Here is a 27,355-nt window from a genome sequence, read left to right on the forward strand (position 1 = left end):
TCTATGTGAACCACAGGGGAGGAGGTTTTATGGTTAAAGGGGGTGATAGAAGTTTGCTGATGTCCAACCTGAGTAATGCTTCTTGTCAAAGCATCTGCATATGAAGTTGGCTTCGTGTGGCAATTTCGAACCACTTCATCTTGCCTTCTGACGTTGGACGGCCTTGTTTGGACGGTTCCCCCTGTCTCCCGCTGTGCCTCCCTACCGTACTTTGGGAGGTTGACGAATAGTTTCAATCCTCCTATAACAATGTTGTCCAACTGCCTCACCAAATAAGGAATATGTTGTACCCCCTTGAACCTAACAAAGCCGTATCTTCTCCCCGCTCGGTTTCTTCTTTTCGGGATGAAAATCTCTCGGACATCCCCCCATTTCTTGAAGTGGTACCAGAGTTCTTTCTCTGTTATGTCGTCAGCGAAACGGGAGAAATATAAGGACGTGATGTCCTTATGATCTCTCCAGTTAGTCACCGTGTGATTCAGCTGAGCTCTACCTGTGTTTCCGGCATAACTCCGTCGAGATGCCGCCCCGAAGCTCACTCTCTCTCGCCTAAATCTCTGACCACTCAAAGTTTCTCTCCCCCACCCAGTGTTTCTCTCTCGTCTCACTCTCTCTTTTCTCACTCTCTCTCTAGCCATTTTAGCATTTTTGATAGTATGTACCTCAACTTTCAGTCTACCTTAGTTAGCCTTTATAGTTAACTAACCTTGGGTTAGTTGACAGTTGTAATAACAGCTGTCCCAGCTCTAGCATATATACTAGAGTTGTAACTGTTTTTCAGTTGGGTTGAATATTATCAACTTCCTCATTTTCTCTTTAGAAGTTTTTCAATCTTTCATTTATAGAAAGCTTTTATGGTATTAGAGCCTATCCTAGATCCATTAAAAAGGGTCACACTATCACACACCATGTTATACATGCAGCAAACCAAAAAGTGTTGGGCATGAGGGGGTGTATTGGGAAAAACCTAAGTTTCACATTGGCTAGAGATAGTGCCAAGATAGAGTATATAAGTGAGGGGCAACCCTCACCCTATGAGCTAGTTTTGGGGTTGAGTTAGGCCTAAACTCACATTCTAAGACTTCTTTGCCTCTGGAATTTGATTAACATCAGTACTCAACTCTGTACAGCCATCCAAAGGTATCCTCACTCATGAAATAAGGCACTTTAACCCTTTTTATCTGGTCTTCTCTTCTTGATTCCTTTTCACTATCAAATCTGCCACTGTTGTTTCTTCCTTCATTACTGCCTCAACCTTTGGTTCAACCCTTCCAAGAAAAAATGGGAATAGATACCCAATGACAGACATAAGTGATGTTTCTGAAAATATTCTTTTGAAAAGATAGAACAAAAGAAATCTGTACCCTCAAACAAGTAACGACACCTTTGACCTGTTGTTTCCACAAGAGAAAATTCTTTGTATCAAGCTTGAGACTAATCGGTTGCGCAAAGGTAGTGGAAACATGAGTTTTGGAATGAGAGGGTGCGTCTTGCAAAGATGCCATGGCTGGATATTGAGTTCATTACTCAGAAGCTCTTGATACCATATTACAAATGTAGCATGAAGAGAAAAATAGAGAGAGAAAGAAATTCTTGTTTATTGAAATTGAAAGTGATTACAAATAAATATAGAACTAGAGAAACTATAGAGAAGCCATTTATAGACTACTGACTGCTGACTCAGCAGTCAATACAGTACAATCTAACTGAAAATATAACTGACACTGGTTCATTTTAACAATACTAATACAACCATATCTCTATTAAATGTATATTCTACTTAGGCTCAGCATTTCAGATATAAGACACTATTGGGAGTTATGTAGTTGTCCCAAGAAACTTGGGGGTTTGGGTCTTTGGGAATTTGGTGTAAAAAAACAGTGTTCTGGTGGGTAAGTGGATATGACATTTCCATTGGAACCTCATTCTCCTAGTTATCCAAAACTCTTGATGGCTTAGTCAAAATTGGTGGAGGGTGGAATGCCGACATAGCAATCTGCTTCTCATTTTAGTCCAAGGAAATTAATCATACATGGCCAGGTTAACTCTAGCTTTTGTTTTCCCTGATGTGGGTATTAGGTCTTGTAAAATTTTCATGGAACCACGTGTTAGAGATTTCCCTTTTTAAGTGTCATGATTTTGTTTATTTATGGAACTTTTTTCTTGTACCTTTAATAATAGGGAATTTTCTGAAAATTCCGTCACTGAAGTTACAAAAAAAGGACTTGATCAAATGGTCCTTGAAACCTTCTGGGATGCTTTCATGCAAATTATTTTTCCAGTTCCTTACACATTCCTTGAATAGGGCCAACTTAATAACTTTCTTCATGATAAAATCCTTTGGGTATCCAAAGCTCCCTCTAACATCAAATCTTTTATTTAGACTTCTTAGAAAGTGAGTTATGGGCCTAACTCAATCCTACAAAACCGGCTTGTGAGGTGATGATTGTCCCCCACTTGTATACACTATATTAGCCTCATCATTAGGTGATGTGAGATCTCCAAGCTCCCTCTAACATCAAATCTTTTATTTAGACTTTTTAGAAAGTGAGTTATGGGCCTAACTCAACCCCACAAAACTGACTTGTAAGGTGATGATTGCCTCCCACTTATATACACTATATTAGCCTCATCATTAGGCGATGTGAGATCTCCAAACTTATCATGTCTTTGGTAGAAGTAACAAGGCAATTTTTTTGTGACAATGTGCTATTTGTTGATGCATTTTGTTGGGGCCATTGTAGTCAAAATCGAGATTCTACTTAAGATCAAAAGGTTAGGGAACTATAAATTGTGTAATTATAACACTATCAGTCAATCGCGAGATCCTACTTAAAATAAATAGTAAATAGCATAAATCTGGCAAATTACCTTAAAATAACTAATGGCATTTAAATAAACTCAAGGCAAAAATGCATAAGTCACAAACTCACAACTTAAACTAAAGTTAGAAGTTACAAATTCCAAATATAGAAGACATATGTTATTTGACATCATATAAAACTCAATATATTGGAAGACATTCTGAACAAAGAGAGCAGCATAACACCAACACAATCAAAACAGGGTGCGGCAGAGAAACAAAATATAGCATTAACTATTGAACAAGCACACTGCAGAAACAGAAGCAGACATTCCAGATTTAACCAAAACATAAGTTGAACTCAGAAACTTACAGAGAAGTCGCAGATTGAAAGAGCTGGAAAAGAAAACAAAACACAAGTCAAAATGAAGGAATAAGTGGTGGTCTATTGTTTCCATTGAATGGGTTTTCAGAAAAAGTAGGTTTGTCCTTTTTTTCCCTTTTTAAAATGTGTTTTGAGCTGCATGGTGTGATTGGCTGATCCAGCCAATTGTACACGTCAGACAGTGTGATCTTCTTGATCAAACTAAAATGAGTTACACTTTAGGATCAATATCATTCATAACGGTGGTGACAGAAATTGTAAAATTGTGTGATCTTATGAGTAAGAAGACTGATTTTGACGACCGTCATTGGAGGGCTGATCTCATATCCTTTAGGTCTATATGGCACATTTGATTTGGATTAAGATTAGGGACTTGTCTTTATAATGGGTTTCTTTGACATACATGGAGGGGTCGCTGGATCTGGCAGTTTGGCTCCATTGGTTTTCTTTGTTGTTTTGTTTCTTGATTTTATGCTAATGAGAATTCCTTATCCTCCCGATTCTTTGTAGTCTTTTTTCTATCTTAACGGGTTTATTTTTTTAACAAAAATTGAAAAAATGTACATTGTGATAGAGATGTTTTGTTTTGGTTGATAACCTTTTTAGTTGTATATATCATGCTTGATGGGAATTTTCTGATTAGCATTTAGGCAGTGGAGTGTTTTCTATGTGGCAACTCAGTAACCCCCATAGGATAACAGGATGAGTGTGATGAGTTGTTTTGAGGACACAGTTTATTTGGCCCAAAGACATTGCTTTCATAGAAAAAATGTTTTTCATTATGAATTTTAGTGACATCAGGTTCCATAAAAGCAATCAATTAAGCAAAAGTAACTTGTAAGTTCTTGCCTCATAATTGGCAATTGTTTCCCTTGTTTGGTGGGTGTTGGGGAGAGGGATGTCCTTTGCGAAGTTAAGGGGAATTTCCTGTGGTTCCTTGTGTGCAGGTTCTGTGAAGGTCCTTGTGTATGGTGTTATGTTCCCTCAGAAGCTTTTTCTTTTGTGAATTAAATATTTGATCAATCCAATAATTGTAATTTACAGTTAAGCTTTGCAAATTGTGGGTATTAGTTGGGATGTGAACTTATGAAAGATTTTGCTGTATTATCCAGTGGTTATTCCTGAAATTTCTAATTAGGTGTAAAGTACTCTTTGAATGAGTGCTATTAAAATGATGAATCTAATAATTCTTAATACTTTTATTTAGTTCAAATGTATTTTTAGCGAGTTACAATGAAAATTTATTATTTATTTTTCTTTGCAGGTATGTACCATCTTTTATTCCACCTCCAATGGCAACCAAAGGGAAAGAATCTGAAAGGAAAGTCTGTATCTCAATTAAAGCATTGACCTCTGATTTTATTTTCCAGTTCAAATGTATCCAGATGTAATGTTTGTTTGTTGTACTTTGTAGAAAGAGGAGGAAAAGCCAAAGGAGAAAGAGAAAGGGAAGTCAAGAAACATTGATCATTTTATGGAGGAGCTAAAGCATGAGCAAGAGATGAGGGAGAGGCGAAATCAAGAACGTGAACATTGGCGTGACGGGCGTCATACAGAACATTCTATTGTAAGTTATGCATGTTAACATGTTGCATGTAGGTGGTGTTGGGTTTTTCGTTCCTCTTTGGATGCTTAGGACATGCTTGTTGATTGGAGATTTCTCTTTGCAGTGTTTGTGAAATGCTGTTGGGTAATAGTACATTCGTATGTTAACTGCATATTAGAGTGCATAAATGTTTAGTTGTATAATGTGATGCTGTAGCATATTAATGTTTTCTCTACCGTAGCTCATGTATTAGTCTGGTAGCTAACATTTATTAACTAACACAACAGATCATCTATCATCTATCATCTAAGTGATCTAACTGCCTAGTTCTGTTTCCAACATGTTATAACAGAATCTGTTGAAAAGTACTCATCCAGTTGTAACAGTCTCTTGTATACAGTTCCCTACATAATTATATATTCAGAGTTGTATTCAGAATACATATTGTGATTCACTTTGCATCTTTAAAAACCAGAATAATTTAAGAGTCTCCTCTAAATTCTCTCATATTTCCTTCTCTTTCTCACTTCTCGTTTTCTGCTCACTTAAATCTCAACAAGTATAGGATGAATTATCATAGAATCTCATTTTTATCTTCTTTATGCTTTGATTTCTTTTTACCTGTTTTTATTTTTATGGTTGACAAATATTACCCTATGTACTCTATAATCTATGTGATGAAAATAATTATCTGTATGTGCATATTCTTAGAATTCATTTTATTTCTTGGGTTCACTAAATATATGAAGTACTTCTACTGATAGTTTTTCCCCTTAAACAGTCCAGTCGCTTTGACGAGCTGCCTGATGACTTTGACCCAAGTGGAAAACTTCCAGGATCATTTGATGATGGTGATCCTCAAACTACAAATCTTTATGTTGGAAATCTCTCACCCAAGGTCAGAGTGTCCCCTCAATAGATGGACTTTGTTGTTCTTTGAGAATTAAGGAGATGTTAGTCTCATCATCGCAGTTTTGTAATTGTAGGTTGATGAAAATTTTCTTCTCCGTACTTTTGGAAGATTTGGACCTATTGCTAGTGTGAAGATTATGTGGCCAAGAACAGAGGAGGAGAGAAGGCGGCAAAGAAACTGTGGCTTTGTAGCTTTCATGAACAGAGCTGATGGACAGGCAGCGAAAGATGAAATGCAAGGTCTGGTTCATTTGTCTGAAATCATAACATAAACTATTGAAAAAGAGAATAGCTTCCTTATATATTTCTTTCTTACTACATATATTTTGCAGGTTTGCTTCGATGGTGCTATGTTAAGTTGCTAAAAAATTGATTCGATTTCTTATTTTGCAATTATAGGTCATTGTAACCTGTTGTATTATATATCTAATTGAGGTTTGATTTCTTATTTAATTTTAATGCATGGATAGTTACATCTGTAAGATAATAATGATAGATCTTAGTGTGTTAGGAGCTGGGTTGATGATTGATTTTCATATATATGCTAATGTCAACTATTTTGTGTAGCATGTATAATCATAAAGTTTATGCTTCAAAAACTATGTAAATACAATACTGAGGACAAATATTTTTGCAGGAGTTGTGGTTTATGAATATGAATTGAAAATTGGATGGGGAAAATCCGTTGCCCTCCCATCACAAGCACTACCTGCACCTCCACCAGGGCATATGGCCATCAGGAGTAAGGAGGTATTACTGTTAACTTGTTGAAAAAGAAAATAGTTAGGGCTTGTTTGTTTTCTATATTTGAGAACTTTTTATTTTTAAAAATGAAAAAACAAAAAAATCATGTTTGATAAGAGTAGTTTTCAAAACTATTTTCAGTAGTAACATCTCTTTTTTAGTTTTTAATATAAAAAAACAGAACATCTTTAAGTTGTTTTGGTTTTGCTATTATTTACATTCTTCTTCATGTTACATCTTCTCCCCCTACTATTACTCTATAAAAATTACTTTTTGAAATTACTTTATAAAACAGACTAAAACCTAAACACACCCTTTATAAAAAGAATTTCTGATAGCAATCACTGTTCAAGTGGTTATTAATTTCAAATGAGTAAACCATTTCCAAGGTGGTTATTAAACCGTTTCAAATGACTAAACCATTTCCAAGTGGTTATTAATTTCAATCATCCTAAGTAATCTCTAAACTAAAAAGCCTCCTTCCCTTGCATGTCCTCACCAAAAAAACACGCAGAAGGAGCTTAGCCTTGCTATCTACAGTGTTTCTACGCCCTTCCCTCCAAAAGTGTGATGATAAAATATTAGGAACTAGGAAGGATAAATATCTTGATGATTTATTTCTCAGAACATATTAAAATGTCAGGACACTATCTTGCAAATTCAAGGTGGCCTAATATAGACCACCCATTCGATTCGACCCTTCCCTGGATTCCATGCATTGCAGGAGCTTCATAGCACCATGCTACCCTTTTTCATTTGAGATAAAATGTTTACTTGTCTTTTTTGTCTTCTTTTTTTGCAGGGTAGTACTGTTATCTTGTCTGGTCCTTCAGGTCCACCAGTAACAACTGTTCCTAATCAGAATTCTGAACTGGTAAATTCTCAGTTTTAGATTGCCTTAATCTCTTCAACTCTGTAACTTATTATAGTGTCATGCAGTGATAAGAACAGAAATCATTATTAAAAATTGTAATTGTATGTGAAACACTAATTTGATGTGTTCATTGCAATTACCATTAGTTGTCTTTCTATTTTTCATATAAAGTATTACTGTTTGCATTTCTGTTTCTTCATGGATAATTATTCTTAGTACCAGATGGCTGAAACCGAATTTCCAAGACCTGAACCACCAAAAAGCTTTGGTGTTGCTCTTGGTTTGGGGTTCATTAGATTATTGGTTGCATAGAAATGCTAGGAATTACTCTGGCTGGCAGTCTGCTCTTCTATTGAGTTCATTTGGGATCAGTAGTGTTATACTTTTTTTAGCTTTCTTTGTGGTTTTCTGATGGTTTTGTCTTCATTACATCTTAATGTGATTGACTTGCTCTGTTGCATGGTTCTTGATTGTTTTTCTGCTTTTTATCATTTTATCCTTTCTTTTGTTGTCTTTTTTCCACTTGATTATTTCTTTCCTCTTCTTTTGTATCTTTCTAAATAAATCATTTTTCTTTCATCTAAACAAAAAAATAGAAAAAAAAACAGATGGCAGTAATTTTTATAAAAAATACTAGATGTAGAATTACTTAATGGTTCTAACTCCTAATAGGCCTGATATAATGGTTTTTACTCTTAATATTCCTGCTATAATTTGTTGGTAGGTTCTAACTCCTAATGTTCCTGATATAATGGTTACACCCCCTGAGGATGACCATTTAAGGCATGTAATTGATACAATGGCTTTGTATGTCCTGGATGGAGGATGTGCTTTTGAACAAGCTATTATGGAGAGGGGTCGTGGCAATCCTCTTTTCAATTTCTTGTTTGTTCTTGGCTCAAAGGAACATACCTACTACGTTTGGAGACTCTACTCATTTGCCCAGGTACAACAATTTCCTTTTTGTGAAGATGCATTTTACTCTTTGGGAATGTGTTGATTAAACTAAATATATTATATTTTTGCTGATAAAAAAATAAAAACTAAATGCTTAAGTACTCTGGCAATATATTGGCATTAAACAATCCATAAAAGGAAAAATTTTCTTTGACATAATGTTGTGATATAGATGTTTTTGAATTGGTGATTGACAATGTGTTATTTGCCTGTAATGCAGGGTGATACTCTTCAAAGATGGAGGACTGAACCTTTTATCATGATAACGGGTAGTGGAAGGTACTCTAATTATTCTTTTCCTATTTAGTGAGTATGTTGTTGATTATTGCTAAAAAATAGAAAGTAAACTATAGATTAAAGAGTATTGGTGGATTGTTTTGTTTGTTGCCGTCTCTGAACTGGTGGTTCACTAGTAATAAATATAATCTAGGCAAATATATTATTCTTTCTCCAGATGGATTCCTCCCCCATTACCAATGTCAAAAAGTCCAGAACATGAAAAGGAGCCTGGTCCCACACATGCTGGAGGAAGAAGCAGGGTACGTTTTATTGTTGTATTTTCAATTAGGATGAATGCAATCTCTCAATGTCATGATATACTCACTTTTATGACTTGTTTTGATTGAATATTGCAGCGAGTAGAGCCTGAAAGAACACTGACTGATGCACAGAGGGATGAATTTGAGGATATGCTGCGTGCTTTAACATTAGAGAGGAGCCAGATAAAAGAGGCTATGGGATTTTCTTTAGATAATGCCGATGCTGCTGGCGAGGTAGTACTGTTACTCTGCTAATTGGCTATTGAAAATTTGAAATGCCCTCAGTGTAGCTTAAATTGCTGGTTTACAGTCAATAAAATATTCTTCACCTTATTCATTTTAGCCGATTTCTTATTTCGTCCATTACTGACATCATCTATTATTCCATCCTAGTTAACCTAACTTTTTGGTTTGATAGACTTTAGCTAAAATCTGAGCACTAGGCCTAGACAATCTTATGGTGATGCCTGGGCTTGACCTGATCTATCTCATTGCTAAATAATCAATCTATTTACACAATTTGTTCCATAACAAAAGATGCTAAACTTATCTTGAATTGATCTTTGCTTTCATTTTTAAATAATCAACCACTATTACTAAAATTAATCACTAGTATAATCGTATAACTAAGCTGATATGAAACTGAAAGACCCAAAGTCCCAAACAGGAAAAAGATGAAGAGTTATCTGTTATTATTGTTCTAATGCTATCATTTAATATTCAAATATCTTTCATTTTGTATGTTTGGGAGGATGCTTCCTTAATCATATCTAAATCTTAACTGCAGGTAGTTGAAGTTTTGACTGAATCCTTGACACTTAAAGAAACCCCTATTCCAACTAAAATTGCAAGGCTTATGCTTGTCTCTGATATTCTTCATAATAGTAGTGCTCCAGTAAGAAATGCATCAGCATATCGCACCAAGTTTGAAGCAACATTGCCAGACATAATGGAAAGTTTTAATGACTTGTATCGTAGCATAATGGGACGGATTACTGCTGAGGCCCTAAAGGTAGGCTGAACAATCATAGATTTCCTTGATATAATTTCTTATAATTCTTATTCTGTTTGGTGATCTGTCTGAAAATATTCCAGGAACGAGTGCTGAAAGTTTTACAAGTTTGGGCCGACTGGTTTCTCTTTTCAGATGCTTATGTGAATGGATTAAGAGCCACTTTCCTTCGACCTGGGAACTCTGGTGTAATTCCATTCCATTCCATATGTGGTGATGCGCCAGAGATTGAGCAGAAGACCGCTTCCGAAGATATGGTTGTTGGTGGCAAGACCAACCAAGATGCTGCATTGGCAATGGGTCGAGGGGCTGCAATGAAGGAGCTAATGAGTCTTCCTCTTGCTGAGCTGGAAAGACGGTGTCGACACAATGGATTGTCACTTGTTGGTGGAAGAGAAATGATGGTTGCACGGTTGCTAAGTCTTGAAGAGGCAGAAAAGCAGAAAGGTTTTGAACTAGATGATGAATTGAAATATGCCCACAATCAAGTGAGTTCTGGGAAATATTCAAGTAATCAACGAGAAACAAGTGCAGAGCTGGACCCAGTAGGACTGTCTGCATGGAACCACTATGGGGATGAAGATATACAGTCACAGGGCAGAAGTTCTGTACCTTTAGCCCCAACCCTTCCTATTCCACAGCCTAAACTTAAAGCTTTCACAAAAAAGGAGAAGAATGATCCAGTTCTGCCAGCCTCTAAATGGGCTCGGGAGGATGATGAGAGTGATGATGAACAAAGAAGTGGAAAAAATCTCGGCTTAAGCTACTCATCTTCTGGTAGTGAGAACCTGGATGATGGTCTTGTTAAAGCTGATGAATCAGAGTCTGCAGCTGATAGAAGTTTTTCAGCTCATGCTGACAGTGGAATGAATGAAGAGCAGAGGTTGTATTATATTTTGTGTTAATTGCTGTCTCTTTCATTCCTTCAGCTGTGGATAGTATTGCTAGTAGTATGCCTCTGGAACTGATTGTCTTTAGAATTCTGCCTGCATATACTGACTTTTGATTGTTCTTTCTTTGTGTTTCATCCTATATTTGGTTGTGGTTTTAACTTTCTTTCCACAAAAGCTGTTCAAATCCATTATCTTTTTTGGGGGGTTGGGAGGGTACAGCCAATAAAAGGTTTATATTATATCTATTGTCTGCTTATGGAGCTTACCATGGACTGGTCTACAGGCAAAAGCTGAGACGCTTGGAGGTTGCTTTAATTGAATACGGTGAGTCTCTTGAAGAGAGGGGAATTAAAAATTTGGAGGAAATTGAGAAGAAAGTTCAGTTGCATAGGAAACGGCTGCAAGTGGAGTATGGGTTATCAGATTCTGGTGAAGATGGTCAAGGCAATAGTAAGTTCTTTCTATTTGTCTTTTTCTTTTGAAAGTCATACAGAAGCAATTGATTTTGCATTTACTGACATGTTAATGACATTGTGAAATTTCAAATGCCTTTGTAATACATCAGTTTAGATGTGATATTGCATTTTAATTATTCAAGAATTGTCTAGAAAATTTCACCTGCTTAAGTACGTAACTACCTATCACATTCTGAAATCATGCTAGAAACTAAACCAAAATAATCATTTGAAGTTTGGATGTTATTGCCAGTGTCAGTAACTTAACTCTAGTTGCATGTGACTTATTGCCTATTTGAGATGGTGTTTTTTAATAGCTTTATCAGTGATTTGTGTTTGAAATATTATTTGATGATAATTATTCATTTTTTGACATCTATTATATTTCATTTTCTTGACTGTTTCAATTTCAACATGTTAAAAAAAGTATACAATGATGGAGTTTATTTGCATTTTAAACGAGGATGCCCAACCTGGTCTAATTTTATTAGATTTAATGGCTTTGGTACTCCCTGGAAACATAGTAGTTCCCAATTCCTGACCCACTCCCTCTATTAAAGAAAGAGAACACCGACTTGTTATAAATTACAGTCAGCAGATGTCTGGAAATGTGATTGGTAGGAGTAAAATCCACATTATCTAGGCATAACCGTTGTGATATGCATGCTTTCATACTTATATCCATCTTTATTAATTTCTTCCTCCTACCCTTTCCACATGTGCTACTAATTTCTCATAAAAATGTCATTAAAATGTGAAATTATATCACTGTAAGTGTTGATGTGAAAATTTTAGAATGTGACTAATTTTGGTTTTTATTATTTTGTAATTGCAGGAAGAACTTCAGAGAGGAGGGATAGGCATGATGTTTCAAGGAAACGGCACCGAAGCCGTAGTCCAAGTAGTAGTCCACAGCCAAAATTATCTGGCAAAGACAGAGATAGAGAACACGATTTAGAAAGGGATCGAGACAGACAAAGAGATAGAAGTCATGATTTCGATAGTGAAAGAGGAAGGGACCGGCACAGGGAGAAGAGTGGAAGCAGAGAGAGAGATGATCATGATAAGGACAGAAGCAGGGATAGGGACAGGAGAAGACGAGCCAAATAAGAACATTTCAGATGTTTCAGCTCAGATTTGATACCTTGATGATTTCCAAATTTGCTTCTAAGAGTCTAGAGGACAGTTGACTTTTCGTCATCACGGGGATATTGGCAATGTGATACCTGTTGGGAGATAGGAATGAAACATCTGCCAGGAAAGTGTCACTGTAGACAATCCTTGGAAGTGCTGAGTAGTAACTGGCTCTTGATACCCCCACAATTTCAACTTAATGTAATATTAAGATTTTAAATCGTTAATTTTGCCTGTGAATTAGTGCATGCTGCTGCACACTGCATATTTGATCAAGAGGGTTCTGTCAATACCAATTATTGAGATAGTTTACAGGGAGATTCGGCTGACTATATGTGTTTGTTTGTGCGTGCTGGGTAAGGTGTATTTTAAAATATTTAGGGATGTGATCGTTTATTGCGTAATGATGCATAATAGTAGTATTGTGGACGAATTTTGAATTCCTAACGCTAGTTATTTTGATAAGATCAACATTTTCGTTTACCTATTGGACGTATTTCAATACAGTATAGATATTCTTTTTCTTGCTGATATAGATATTTTTTGTCCTTGTTTAGCTACAAAACTGAGTGGCCAATGCGGTTGGATATATTGAAATTACCTCATACTAGTAGTTTATTGTTCAGTTTATGAAGTTCTTTATTTTATGGATAAGAATTTTGAGTTTCTTCCATCTTTTATTTCCAATGCTGTCTTGGCTGATGTATCATCTACTGTGTTTTCTCGTGATTTTTAGTTATTTGTATAGGCTAAAAGGTTTTCCCCTTTTATTCACCAAAATAAAAAAGTAACGTGGCAATAGTGAGATCAAGTGAAAAGCCTAAAATGAATGCATGCCTATGTTAGCATGTTGTGTCAAAAATATGATTATATGTAATTTATGTATAGCTAATCATTAGGGATTATGTTCATTATTTAGTTTCCTTATATTGTAATCTTGCTCATTATAACTAATGTGTGGTATATGACACATTTTTTGTATATTATTATATGGTATCAGAAGGGTTCAATCCCTCTTTTTTTTTTTTTTTTCCTTTTTCACCCAATTTTTGTTTGTGGTGAACAATCCACATGACCTACTGTTGTCAAATAATAATTATGTTATCATTTCATTGGTGACCTCCATGCGGGGGTCATCGCATTGGCTTATGTCGCACACACGTGTCCTTTCTTAGCATGTGAACTTCTCGTGCACACACAAAAATGACACGCAAACTACTTTTTGGTCAAATCCCATTGTTGACAAAGCTCTTCTCTAACTATTCTCCTTCTAGTGACTCCCACTAGATAGTTTTCGCAACCACCTGCACTTAGGTGACCCATCTAGCTACTAGTTTGTCACATCTAGTAGCCAAATAACTTTGTCATGTCCTTTTCTGTCGACGTCCAATTGTCGACAAAATTAAAACTAACCTCCCACCACTTTGGTGAAGTAGTTTTCAAACTCTTTTTCGTGGCCACACCAACAACTATGATGATTCCACCTTTGTTTTCACGTTTTTCAATTTACTATTGATTCCTTTTGAAAAATTGATTAGGACATCCATCTTAAGTCTTTGGTCCACACTTGTCCCACCTACAAGTGTGACTATTTTTGCTGGTGAGAGTATATTGATTTCCTTCGGTTTCAAGTAGCCATGCAACCCGCCTTGCCTGTTACTACTATGGCTCAATCTGGTAATCCTGCAGCCTTTGTATCTCAGTCTTCTCTTGGACCTTGGATACTTGATTTCGATGCTTCTGATCATATGATAGGTAACCAATCTCTTTTCTCTTAATCGTCTTTTTTGGACTCATTGCCTTATGTTACCTTTGCAAATGACTCTTAAATTAAAGTTTGTGGCATTGGTCAGACCCATCCACTACATAACCTTTCTTTACATTTTGTCTTATTTGTTTTAGATTGTCCTTTCAATTTAATATCCGTTAGCAAGCTCAATCGTTCACTTGATTTCTCTGTCCTTCTAGTTGATAATTCTTTTTTGTTTAGGAACGATGTAACAAAAGGACAATTGGGATAGGACATGAGTCTTAAGGATTGTATTAGCTTTCACCATTGATTTTGTGTGTCTCCATTACCTCCAATGGTCTTGATCATCCCAGTTTGGAAAAATTATGCATTTCGGTTTAGTCTCTCTACTCTTAAATCATTATAGTGTGAGTCGAGTCAGTTAGCAAAACATGTTTGTCATTCTTATAGTCCCTGCATCAATAAAAGTGTTTCATACCTTTTTTTTTTCTTTATTTCACTTGAATATTTAAGGTCTTAGTCAAGTATGTTCCTCTTTAGGAATTCACTATTTTGTGACATTTATTTATGATTTTTCATGGTGTACTAGGATTTTTCAGAAGAAAATTTGTTATGGCGTCTTCTATATTTTTCAAGGGTTGTCACATGAAATTCAAAATCAATTTGGTACTTTCATTAAAATTTTGTTCCTCCTTTACCCATGCCTTCAAAGGAAATTGTTCCTCCTTTAATTGGCTTTAGGTTGAGGAGCATAGGCCCTTCCCCCATCATGTGTCATGAGCATCTATTGTCCAGGTAACAACTTAAACCCTAATATTTTCCTACCAAGGAAATTTGCAAAAGGAACAATATGAGATTTTGGTGTTTAAATATTTTTGGGTACATGAGCATTAGTACCCTTACACATTTTTTCTTGTATTCATCTAAACTTGTAGTGTCTAGACTTACCACAAAAGTCACATTTGTTTGAATCAATCTGTGACTTGGAGGATGATGCCCCTTTTTCTAAGCCTAGGCCAGACTTGTCATGGGGATGTTAAAGTAATTTTAAAAGCATGGTTAAATTATTAAAACTTTCCAACAACTTCACAAAGACTTTTGTAAGTAAGACAAGAAACCTCCTTTCTTAGTTTTTCAACTGTGGAGGATTCATTAGTCTTACTAGTTTGACTTAGACTCTCTTCTCGAGTTTGGATTTTCTTTTTCAAATTTTCTTTTGGTTTCTTTAGCTCAGTATTTTCACAAATAGATAATTTATATTTTTCTTTAAAATTTTTGCACTAATGATAAATCATATGACTATTATGAAGAAGAACATCATAGGGCATGTGTTCTTCATCGTTTGACGAAGAACAAGAAGAGGTATCAAATTTAAAGCAAGTTCTTACCTCAACTTTTTCTTCTATTTTTGCCATTAGAAAAATGTTGGCTTGCTAATCGTATGATCTTCTACTCTTATCATTGTCTAAGTCATCCCTTGTGACCATTAGACTTTTCTTTTTCTGGTCACCAAAATATATTTTCTTCTGTAGCTAGGTACACTCAGCCTTCATGTGTCTAGTCTTTCAACATTCGAAACAGATGATCTCATCGCCCTCCTCTCTATATTTCTTTTTTATTTTTGTGTCCTTTCTTCTTGAGAAGTGCTAGAACTTTCCTTTCTTCCTCATCATCTGCTTGAAATTTTTGGACATGAGAGCCACTTCATCATCTTTGAAATCTCCATAACCTTGTTTAAACCATCAGACTCAACTATCTTGGAAGAGCTCTCATTTTCTTCTCATATGGAGCTAATATCTCTCTGGTCTTGGGGGCAATGGTATCTCTCTTTGGAAGATGTTCTCAATTTTGAAGATGAAGTTCATGAACTCTTTGGATTCCCAACAGTTCATCCAATGCTAGGTTTTTTAGATTTTTTGCTTCTAGGATGGCTATTATTTTTGGTTCCCACATCTTGGGAAAGCTATCTAGGATCTTTAGATTTATCTTAGATTTGGTGAAGGTGTGTCACAATGCTTTAAGTATGTTAGAAGTATTTGAATCCTTCCAAACATGCCATCCACAAATTCTCATTCTCTCATGGAAAAGCTCTCATAATGCCTCATCATAGTAGCACCTTTTCTTAGTTAAACATCTTCAGTTCTATCATAGTTGATGCTCAACGAGTCTTGAATCTCTTTGGCTATCCTCAATCGACAAATTCTTTTGTACTCATTTCTGGATACAACACATGTAAGGGTATAAAGAGCTTTTCTGTTAAGCTCCATTATAAAAATATCTATGTTTGTCCATTTTGCTTTAGGTTTTGGAATGAGAATGCCTCCATTTGTAATAATCAACCAAAGTCTTTAGTGAGTGGACTTGATGTACATCTCCATTTTGTCCTTCCAATATGGATAGCCCTCTTTTGTGATGCTTGGTGGCCTCACGAGGGACGCTTTTTCAGTAATGAATAGACCGTTGTTGTTATTATCTACCATTAGAATCTTTTTCTCTAGACATTGTCAGGTGCTCAAGCCTAAAACATTGAGTTTTGTTACCAAACTATAAAGGCAAATATCACAAGAAGGGGGGTTGAATTTAGATTTTTAAAAATAAAACCTCTTTCTAAAACAACATTATTGTCTGGTGGTGAATATGTAAGAAAACAATTATTAGATTTTTGCAAAATGATTTGGATAATAGTTTTAGATCATGTAAAATAATTAGAGATTTTCAAATGAAAAAATCAAATTCGAACCCTGGGTCAGTTTAAAGCACAAAAGAGAAAATAAACAAGATGAGACATAGGAAATTATACTAGTCCATCTCAAGCACCAAGACTACTTCCAATTCTTGGTAAACTACCAAGTTCCACTAACTTCAATAAGTTACAAGTATTTATCACTTCCACTTCTAGCTCCTTAACTCAAGCTTGTTATAATCAATATTCTTTGTCCTACAAAGTCACTATCTGCTCTAACGCGAATAAGAAGATTTGTTTGCTTGATTGCACAATGACTAACACTTAATCATCTTACATATGGATAGACAATCTTAACACGTAGACTTTTCTGTCAAGATAATCAAGGTGTTTTGAGAGCTATTCTAATCTTTAAATGAATTTACACAAAGCTTTTTACATAAAGAGTTTGAATGAGTGCTTTAATTAGTTCTTCATGTCTTCAAAGCTTCTAGTATTTATAGGTCTTCTTCAATAAGTGTTTGTTGTCTCTAAATAGATAGATTTATTCTCTTAAGCTTGGATCTGAAAAATGTGACTATTGTGGTATTTATTGCTTGCATTAAATGCACAGCACTCGCTTAGCCACAAGTTTTTCATTAATGATGTGTACAATGGCTTAGTGCGCACAGATGCCGCTTAGCCACGATGTTCATAATGAAGATGAACATTCAACAACATGGTTGAACTCGATTAGCGCATGCATGTTGGCTAAGCGAGTTCGTCTGGAAATGTATACATTCAAGGCTTAATTGATAAACTCGCTTAGCACATTAGCCGCGCTTAGCGAGTTTGTCGCATTTTCCAGAAAAAATGCAGACGAAGAAGTCTTTCGACTTCCTCTTTTAGGCCTCTAATAGGCCCCTATCAAACATGCAACATTGTCTACATTATCTACACATTGAACTCCTAACAAAGTCCTAATTTTTATTTATTCTACTTACAATCTAAACCTAAAAGTCAAATTGCTAACCTAATGTCTTCTATCCTAAGGTATTAACAAAAGAAGAAGCAGAAATAAAGTTGGGAACTTACTTGGATTGAATATGCTTTGTGAAGATAGGATGCACAATGCAAGATGAACTCGAAGATGCAATGCATGAATTTCAGAAGACAGAGAGGTTGCAGGAAAGCTTTTGAAAAAAAATGGGGTAAGTGTAACTGTTGTTACACTTTACTTATCCATTTTTCGAGCAACTCGCTTAGCGAGTCACTTCGCTAAGCGAAAGAGACGTTTGGCTTTTCGCCTCTTCTCTTGGAAAGCCAACACGGGGCCCATTTAAAATTCAAATTATTATTAATTAAAATATTTTTTTTGAATTGTGCTTAGTGCAAATCAGCACGCTAAGCGAACTGTGCAGATAAGTGTTAGTCGCTTTATACGACTAACTTTTGTATAGAAATCATTTTCCAAAGCTTGTATAGTTCCCCAATTTATGGTTATTTTGGAGTAAATTTTGTAAATAAATCTTATTTTATGGTTAACGCTGTCTCTAGAACATTTCCATTGGATTTAATGATGAAATCTGTGCATTTTCAGGTGAAAAAGAGGCTAAGTTTTGAATTGCAAAAAGTAGCAATTGGGCTAAGCGCATAACCACTGCTAAGCGCAAAGGAGAATCTGACAGAGCATCAGCATCAAAGCTGTGCGCTAAGTGCAAGATCAGTGCGCTAAGCGCAGAAGGTGCCTTCAGTCAGGCTAAGCGCGAGATTGGCGCTAAGCCCAATTTCACTTACTCGCGCTAAGTGCGAGGGTGGCGCTAAGCGCAATGTCGCGATTTCAGAGCCTATTTAAAGCATGTCTTGTGCAAAATTAGGGTACACTTTACAGAGTGCCCAGGGCATAGAATCACAAAACAGCCACAATGCCTATTTTGGGAAAAGAGCCATGGAAGCAGTAAGGAGGAGCAACTTTTGCAGAGATACCTAGGTTTTGTAAGCTCATTTATTGTTAGAGTTTCTTTGTAATGGCTGGCTAAACACCCTAGTTGGGGATTTCTAATAAACAACTGATGTAAATACATAATATCTAATTGATTGTGTTTTCTGTGTTCAATGCTTCATTCAATGCTTGATGTTTGTATGCTTTTGGTCTGATCACCCACTAGTGTGCACAGTTAGGTGACTTTAGCATTGGGAAATCTATTGTTTCCTTAGAACTTGATTGAAATAGGACCAAAACTTAATCTTACATGAGGGATCTGCGGGTTAAGTTTTGGTTTTAACTATGTTGTTACAATAATGCTGTTTAGTTTTGGCCTAGTCATACATGAGGGATCTACGAACGAAGCTTAGGCTAAATTAGGCTAAACTTCCGTAAGCTACTTGAGCTGAGTCTAGTCTTACATGAGGGATCTGCGGACGAAACTCAGTTTAAGTTAGTCTAAACCTAAGAGGGCTGTCTAAATTGGGTGTAGTCTTAAAAGAGGGATCTGCGGACAAAGCTTGGATATTCAGCCTGACGAGGGATCGAAGGTTTAGTAATTTAGGCTACAACATAGAACACAAGAGCACGATTGATTAGAGAAATATATTTCTCTGCATCAGCTTGTTTGTTAGAAAGACCCTACATATCTACCTACTGCTATTTTATTTACCTTGCACTTTATAGATTTTAGCATACAAGTTTAGTTTAAATTCTGTTTGAAATTATCACTTATACATGTTCTCTCAAAAATGCTTTGATTCTTAACTTAATTCAGGCTAACATTAGTTCCCTATGTTCGATACTTGGATTCATCCGTTTTAATTTTAAATACTTGAAAATCCGGTGCGTTTTCCGGTAAACCCCCATTGAAATTTCCTTGAGACATAACTGCACAAAAAGTAACTGCAATGGGGAGCGATCAAAGTATTTATGGCGTCGTTGCAGAGGAACTAAACTGTTAGTAGAGTTTAGATCAGTTTGCAGCATTGCTTTAATTTTACTTTTTCAATTTTTTTTATTCTTTTGACTAATGTTCGCGGCCGGCAAGTGTACCGGATCGCACAAGTAGTATAAAATGGTAAGAACCGAGTATCGAACTCTCGGGGAACTTGTCTTATCTGGCAAGCTATTTCGATAAATAGGTGTCTGGTATGAAAAGATGATGGTGATTATGAATAGGTATGTAAACTATCTATGCAAAAAGAAAGAAAATCACGCAAGACAAATGATGTGTAAAAACAAGTAGAAAACGCGTTGGTCTTCCTAATAGGTTCCTGATGCTAAAATGGATGTTCTATATCTAACAATGCTCATGTATTCCTATATTGTCTCCTGGACTGCTAGACCCCGATTCCTCATGATAGCCTAGCCTAATCCTGATCAAGCCTCATCCGCAGATTCCTCTTGTAAGACTAAACTCAACCAAGACCGCATTAAGACACACATACACAACTAAGTTCTTGTACCCCGATTCCTCGTGACAGTACAACAACTTAGCCCCGTACTATCAAGGACTTTAGAATTAGACCAGTTTCCACTGTTGAACGACCCTAACAAAGCATGCATCTACGTGATCAAGGTAAAGGAATACTGGAATGAAAAGTAGATAGCACAGAGAACACACAAAATATCATTACATAGATAGAAGTATATTTACATCAGGTACCTACAGGGAAGATCCAACAGAGGATTTAGCTTTCCATAGTCCAGAAACCTCCTTTGCAACACAGAGAAGAACAAGATGAAAGATTGCAATAATAAAATTGGTGAGGATGTCTCCTTCACCTCTAGGATCTCACAATCACTCACAAACTCATCTCAAGCTCTCAGAACGGCTTCCGCTTCGAGCTCTCGTCTCTGCAGGTCTTCACACAGCAAAATCTCTCAGAACTCTCTGGAACTTGGACCTTCCTCTCTCTAGAACTTCCAAAACATGCAAAAGCTTCAAGCCAAGGCCAGATTCTCATGCATACAGAGGCTTCTAAAGAAGAAGATGCCAAACTCCCCTCAAAAAATCTGATTTCAAGCTTAAATAGGTGGGTTGGTCCGTGCTTGCACGCTTAGCGCAAATTTGAATCGCTTAGCGCGCATAAGTGGATTTCGGCTTGGCGCGCTTCTCTCGCTTAGCAGATGAGCTGAAGCGGTGCGCTTGATGACCTGGAGCGGTGCGCTCAGCGAACCTGACAACTCATCTTCTTCTGGATTCTTCCTCGCGCTTAGCCACTGAGTTTCGCGCTAAGCGAATGCTCGCTAAGCCAACAGATTGGCTTAGCGAGAAGGTGAAAATAGCACTTTTGCCAATTTGCTTAAGTAACCTGAAATTGAGAGAAATTGATTATTAAACACACAAAACAAAAGTATAAATTATATATTACCTATATTTAACAGAAAGTACTTATAATATTACAAAACAACTATAAATTGGAGAAGTTTGATACAATATACACAAGTTTTATACACAAAAGTTAGTCGTTTTCATCGACTAACAACTCCCCCAAATTTACAGTTTTTCTTGTCCTCAAGCAAAAGAAAACAACTCACTTATCCTCAAGTGGTAAAACATGCAATGTTTATGTACAATGGTGTATGCATTAAAATTTATTGATTCCATGATGAGAAGGATGAAGCAATGTGTACCTATCACTTGTTTTCACAGAATATGCAGCTAGGCAAAGAGGAGAACAAAATGTGAACTATACAGTTAGATGAAGTTAATCATAAGACAGATATCAAGGAAAGTAGCTCAAACCACAGTCTCACAGCTACTATTTCACTCAAGCACAAGTGTTTAAGCTATTCATTAATAACAACTAGCAAGAGGTCTAATCTTTGAATTTCATCTCATGCCAAAATGTCAGAAATGTATAAACAGAATCAGAAGGACTTTCTTAGGTTTGTAGTGAGGCTTGGCTACAAAAATTCATTGGTTTTTCTAGGATTCAAAGGCTTAAATTCTAAGAGAGCACAAATCCTTGACTTATCCGAATGGTCTTGTATTATACCGGTAGCTTTCTCGCTATCTTTTCCTCTCAAGTTGTTTTTGACCTTATTGTAACAACACAATTTATTCTTTTCTTTCTTCTCTTTTTTTTAAACATACAACTTATTTATTGTGTGTGTTGATGCTTAACCTTTTTCTTTTCATTCAAATTGACTTCCCTCCCCCAAATTTAGAGTAATTTGTCTTGAACCATATGCTTTCCTAGAATCTAAGCAAGGTATCAGGAGATATTTATTTAAGTTCAGGGTTCAAATTTTTGACAATATCATTCAGCTCAAAAAAAGGATGCAATTATCATTTAAGGTAAGCTGTTTGGCCAAAAGAGCTTGTGTATATACAATCATTGTGACATCCTGGAAATTTCTACCCGGAATTTTTGTAAACGGTGCATTTTGAATGGCTATATATATATATATATATATATATATATATATATATATATATATATATATATATATATATATATATATTATAAGTATTATTCAGTGTATGTATATATGTATATTCCTGGTAGAAGTAGGTATTTTGGGGGAAAAGATACGCGGGTTAGGCTAATTAACGAAGAGAAATCCATAACTGGATGGTTATGGGTTAACTCTCAATTAGTTAGTCTAAAATCATCGTTTTGCGTGCAACATAAAATTTAACAAAACCAACCTCTGAACCACGCTCGGGGTTTCATTCTGAGCGTTTTGATATATATATATATATTGCCTACTTTCGAAAACTGACCCCGACGGGTGCAAAGAAACGCGAGGGACTGGAACCAGAGAAACGACACGCAAACCGAGGCAGGATTTTAACGTTTCAAAAGGTTAGATTTTTTCTTTTCTTCTTGTGACTGTGCATGAGTCACATCAAGAGAAAAAGGTGGGCCCTTTTTGTTCCACTCAAAATGGAGACATGTGGCATAGCTTAAAATAAAATAATAGGAAAAAAGAAAAGCCTTTCTTTTAAACTAAAAAGTTGTATTCTCTCTCCTCACTCAGCCCCAAAATTTCAGAAGCCTTTTTCTGTCTCTCTCACATTGCCATTCTCTTCTTCTTTCTCCACCATTGAAGCTCCAACAAAGCTCCAACCTTTGGTAGCCATTTCTGCTCCAAATCGCGAAAGGAAGGCATTTCCGGAGTCGTGAAGCGCATCTCTACGTGTGGGACTTCGAAATTTCAGGTTTGGGTAGACTTCTTTCTCACTTGATTTTCGTGGGTATGGGGTTTTGGGAGGTATGATGGGTAGTTTTACTAGGTTTATGCATTGTGGTAGTTATTTGTGAAGGAATTTGTTGAAAGCATGTTGAACTTGCCATGTTTGGTGTGAGTCAAGCTTACCCATTCAGTTTTAGGGTTTTTATGATGATGCTTGTGATGTTTGTGTACTGAAATTGCTTATGGAAAACTGTTAGAGATGAAGGGTAGAGTTAACCTAGGATTAGAAAGTGAGAATGTGGTGTTATGAGTGGAAAAAGAGTGAGGCTTTGAGAGTTGGAAGGCTAAATCTGGATTCAGTGGTAAATAGAGGTTAAGATGAGTTAATCCTAGTTTGAAATGTCATTTAGGACTTATGAGAAAGCTTGGGCTGTGCAAGAGAGAAAAACAAATGACCAAAGTGAAGGCAAGATCCATTCTAGGGATTGGGTGTTGAGGAGTCAAATTTTGATTCGGTAGAGTTTTCATCGTTAAACCAGTTTGAGCAAGTTTAGATTGATGATATAGACTTGTTTGAGGTGAGAGTTTGCTCCAAATTTACCCCATGCTCATTTTCACTTCTCAAACATTGAAAATCCATTAAATTGAGGGGTTTTGGATACCTAGATTTTGAGTTGCTTTGGTCTGAAGTTTGTACTTGGTTTAGACATGATTGATACATGATTTGGGACTTGTAGGATTCAATTTGGGCAAAATTGGATGAGGGAGAGTGTGATTTCGAAAATCTGCACTTATGCAGAATTTTGCTGTCAAATAGGTGCAGCAGAATTTTGGCTTTGTGCAAAAAATGTTATGTATTTGCTGGTTGTGGAAAGAGTAGTACAGATTGGGAACTGGACTTTTTCTAGCAGATCCCAACGGTCATAATGTAGATTTATGTTCTAGAGACTTCCAGTAAAATTTTCGAGTCGATCCAACGGTTAACGAATTGGAACGAAGAGAATGTTACTGGGGTATTTGTATGTGAAAAGCTGTGATATTGGTTTGTGTTGTGGGCAGAGTTTTCTGCCTTTGCCTATTTTGCTTGGTTTTGTTAGTTCATGATGATTGGATGTGGAATTAATTGGATGTTGTGGAATCTTGGGAGGATTGATGGGGACCCGGCGTTGAGAGGAACGAGGATAAGGGCTACGTGGGAGTACGTGAGCTCAGTTGAGGTGGGCAACTGGGGATGGTGGGTTTATACGTGATTTGTGGATGTAGAGAATTGTTTTGCACCATCGCCCGACCGCCACCTAGTACCACATGTGATGGGTACTCCATAATCCTACAATCTTGAAATGAGGAAGTGTGGAAGGGTGAGACTTCCTACTTTTATTCGTTGACCACAGAGTGGTACCTGGAGATATGTCGTGGGGGTCAGGAGACCTTGGGGACGTCAGGTGGGGTGCTATTTCCCAAAACCAAGCTTGACCAATCCCGACCCAACCCGGGCATAGTCAGTCAGTGAGAACCTGTGATGTACCTAAATAGGCGAGCTCCTGGCAGTCAACAGATAAAAGAACAAAGACCACAAAGCAAGGAGGCTTGTGTGGTGGCTGGCCAGCTGTGAATTTTGAGTGTTATATGGGATATGGCCTCTGGTAATCGATTACCAAGGGTGGGTAATCGATTACAAGGCTTAAAAGTGAAGACAACAAGCTAAGATGGCCTCTGGTAATCAATTACCAAGGGGTGTAATCGATTACCAGGCTTTAAAAAAACGAGATCAGGAAGCTAAGAGGGCTTCTAGTAATCGATTACCAAGGGGTGTAATCGATTACCAGGCTTAGAAATGTAGGCAGCATGTTGTGGAGGCCTCTGGTAATCGATTACCAGGCTGTGTAATCGATTACACAGAGTCACAAGCCACTGGTAATCGATTACCAGGTATGTGTAATCGATTACACAGTGCCTTTTGCAGGTTTTCACGTCCTGAAGCTATGTAATTCGAGTTTGGCCTCTGGTAATTGATTACCAATGAGGTGTAATCGATTACTAGAGATGAAAAGCCTTGAGATACCCCTTTTACTTGTATGTAGTGGTCATGGAATGCATTGTGTTGCTATCGTAGTTAGATCTCTCGTGAAAGAGTCTACCCCTCTCTTTTCTTTCTTGTAGATCGCGATGGCGGCGCAACTAATCCATGATCGTGTGGAGATGGAGTGCCTAGAGGGAGCTTGGGAGACCCTCAAAGGCAATGCGAGGTGCCGATTTCGAGGCACGATTCGATTCACGACTACTTCATTGGTGCATCCAGATGAACCCGCGCGCACACTTCAGCGCACTGTGGAGTGGATATTACCCACGCCTACACCATACCGTCTAGTGGAGCCAGTCCAAGTGATCGAGGTGACGTCATCCGAGGAAGACCTTGAGGAGGATCCTGAGGAGCTACCTCCTGAGCCTGCTGTGGATGCTCTTGACTTCCTAGAGGGTGATGAGGACCCACTCCCTGAGGTGGATTCTCCCGAGGACGTCATGTCGGCATCTGAGGCAGACTCTACGGAGGATAGTGGCCCTGGAGAGATGGCGATCAGTGGAGGCTCTTCATCATAGTAGACAGCTCATTGGATTAGTTTTATATACTTTTGAGGGTGGTGTATCTAGGACTGACTGTTAGGTTTACTCTTTTGTTTTTGTATGGGTAGACCTATTGTATAGGAATTTGATGATTGTATACATGTGGCTGAAGCCACCACAGTGAACACCTTTGCTCTGGATGACACTATGTATTTTGCAAAACTCCTATATTTTGGACAGCTTTAAATGATGAATGCACTCATGTTTAATCTTGTTATTTGGAAAGAATGTGTTAACAGACTTTATTTGAAAGAGATTTCACCGACCGTATTTTATTTTATTATTTTCACGTGACGACCTAAAGTAATGACTAGTATACTCTTCCTTTTGAAACAGCAAAATAGTTTAGAGATTACGAGTGGTAAGAAAGAAATGACTCCGAATAGAGTTGTGAACTGGCCATTCAGGACTCTATAGTGAGGATTTTCCTTCTGAACCTAATTATTGTGAAAAGAGAAAGAAATGAAAAAGAAAAAGAAGAAAAAAAATTTACCATGGCTTTTGTTATTTAAATCATTACTATTAAACCAGTCATTATTTTGGGGACGCCACAATCATGGCCTTCATCATGTCCTCATTTATATATTTCATTCTAAAATTCAGAGATTCATGCAAAGATTATCGCTCACAGCTAGTTGTTCACTCACATTTTAAGGTCACACTCTCACCGGTTTTGGTTCAAGCTTTTCTTTCACAATCAGTCTGTCTATTGACTAACGATTCTAAATGCAAGTTCACATTCTTGTTCTTTCTTTGTCTAACATACACACTTGCTCAAACTCATGAAGGGAAACACAAACTCCATCACAATCATGCACTCAATTCAAAAAGAAAACATACATCCATTTTTCACATAAAGATAAAAGTGTTTCACTGTCATGTCATAAAAAATAAGTTAAACTGTTCAAAATGCTTCAGGATAAGCATACTAACTATTCATATATAAAACTAGCAGTATATGTAGATATAACAGAAATACTGTACGAAAACCAAAATTATAATAAGGATAAATCAAAAAGCAAAAAGTGTCATCAGGAATTAAAATTCCTGTGACTGGTGCCTGGGCTGGAGAAGAAGTGTCCAAAGGCAGAACTGGTATGGTCTGGCCCTCATGTATCTCTAAAACAGGAATGGAAGAGTCTGTTGCATGCTGAGGTGAAGATGGATCCACTCCTGGAAATGGTGCATTAGCTTACGCTGGCACTGGTCCATGATGAGCAGCCCCATTGGATCTCGTCTCTAATCTTTTTTTTTTTTACAATCAACAGCTCCAGAGATGGTGGCTTCAGATGAGTAATCATTTTCTGGTTCTGGCTCATGTTGTTGAGGTGCCTGGGCTGTAAAACTTTCATTATCCCCCACAAATGAAGGTCGGGCTCCAGGCCAGGCCACCTTCTCAATGAACTACTCTACACTCATAATTGGCCTTTGCTGAGCTAGTTCATGCAAGCTTTGTATAATGAGAATCTGTCCTTCAAACAAGCTTTGCAATTTGGCATCTGAAGTCTGAGAGCTTTGGGCAGATAAGTCTGCTAAAGCTGGAAGTGGGGCTGAAGTAGAGGATGCAGGGATGCCAGCTATTGGTGCAAAGGAAGAGGGAACATCAATTGCTCTGAGCTTGGTCTTCCTTGCCTCTGGATAATTAACTGTTTGGTCATTCGCATTCCAACAGTTCCTTATGATATAAGCTAAGTAAATGGTTGGCCTTAAGTTTTCATAGGAGGTAAGGGCATCAGATCCCACTCCCCTCGATCTACACAAGGTTGTGACTAAAGCTGGAAAGCCTAAGCGAGAAGAGTTAGACTGAGCCATCATGGTCATTTGTCCAGAGATCAAACCGCCAATGTTCATGTCCATCCTTGTGATTAAGCCATAGACCAACCTAGCTTTGTCTGTGTTCAAATCTGAAGTGCGGGAGGTAGGAGCTAGGTTTG

The 27,355-nt window shown here is 37.0% G+C and overlaps 1 protein-coding gene across 1 annotated transcript in view; it reads left to right on the plus strand.

Moving 5' to 3' along the window:
• The window catches only part of LOC114404251 (protein RRC1-like), a 29,171-nt gene extending 16,388 nt beyond the window's left edge, over window positions 1-12,783 (plus strand). Inside the window, exons 5-18 of the mRNA XM_028367308.1 lie at window positions 4,453-4,513; window positions 4,603-4,755; window positions 5,516-5,632; window positions 5,721-5,886; window positions 6,284-6,396; window positions 7,193-7,264; window positions 7,989-8,210; window positions 8,442-8,500; window positions 8,676-8,760; window positions 8,857-8,994; window positions 9,548-9,772; window positions 9,856-10,655; window positions 10,949-11,115; window positions 11,956-12,783. Coding sequence (XP_028223109.1) covers window positions 4,453-4,513; window positions 4,603-4,755; window positions 5,516-5,632; window positions 5,721-5,886; window positions 6,284-6,396; window positions 7,193-7,264; window positions 7,989-8,210; window positions 8,442-8,500; window positions 8,676-8,760; window positions 8,857-8,994; window positions 9,548-9,772; window positions 9,856-10,655; window positions 10,949-11,115; window positions 11,956-12,230 — 2,653 coding nt within the window. The 3' untranslated portion in view covers window positions 12,231-12,783. The remainder of the gene's footprint in view (window positions 1-4,452; window positions 4,514-4,602; window positions 4,756-5,515; window positions 5,633-5,720; window positions 5,887-6,283; window positions 6,397-7,192; window positions 7,265-7,988; window positions 8,211-8,441; window positions 8,501-8,675; window positions 8,761-8,856; window positions 8,995-9,547; window positions 9,773-9,855; window positions 10,656-10,948; window positions 11,116-11,955) is intronic.
• The last annotated feature ends 14,572 nt before the right edge of the window (window positions 12,784-27,355 follow it).

This window comes from Glycine soja, unplaced genomic scaffold, assembly GCF_004193775.1.
Source record: "Glycine soja cultivar W05 unplaced genomic scaffold, ASM419377v2 tig00012864_2_pilon, whole genome shotgun sequence".
In the NCBI taxonomy this organism is placed as follows: domain Eukaryota; kingdom Viridiplantae; phylum Streptophyta; class Magnoliopsida; order Fabales; family Fabaceae; genus Glycine; species Glycine soja.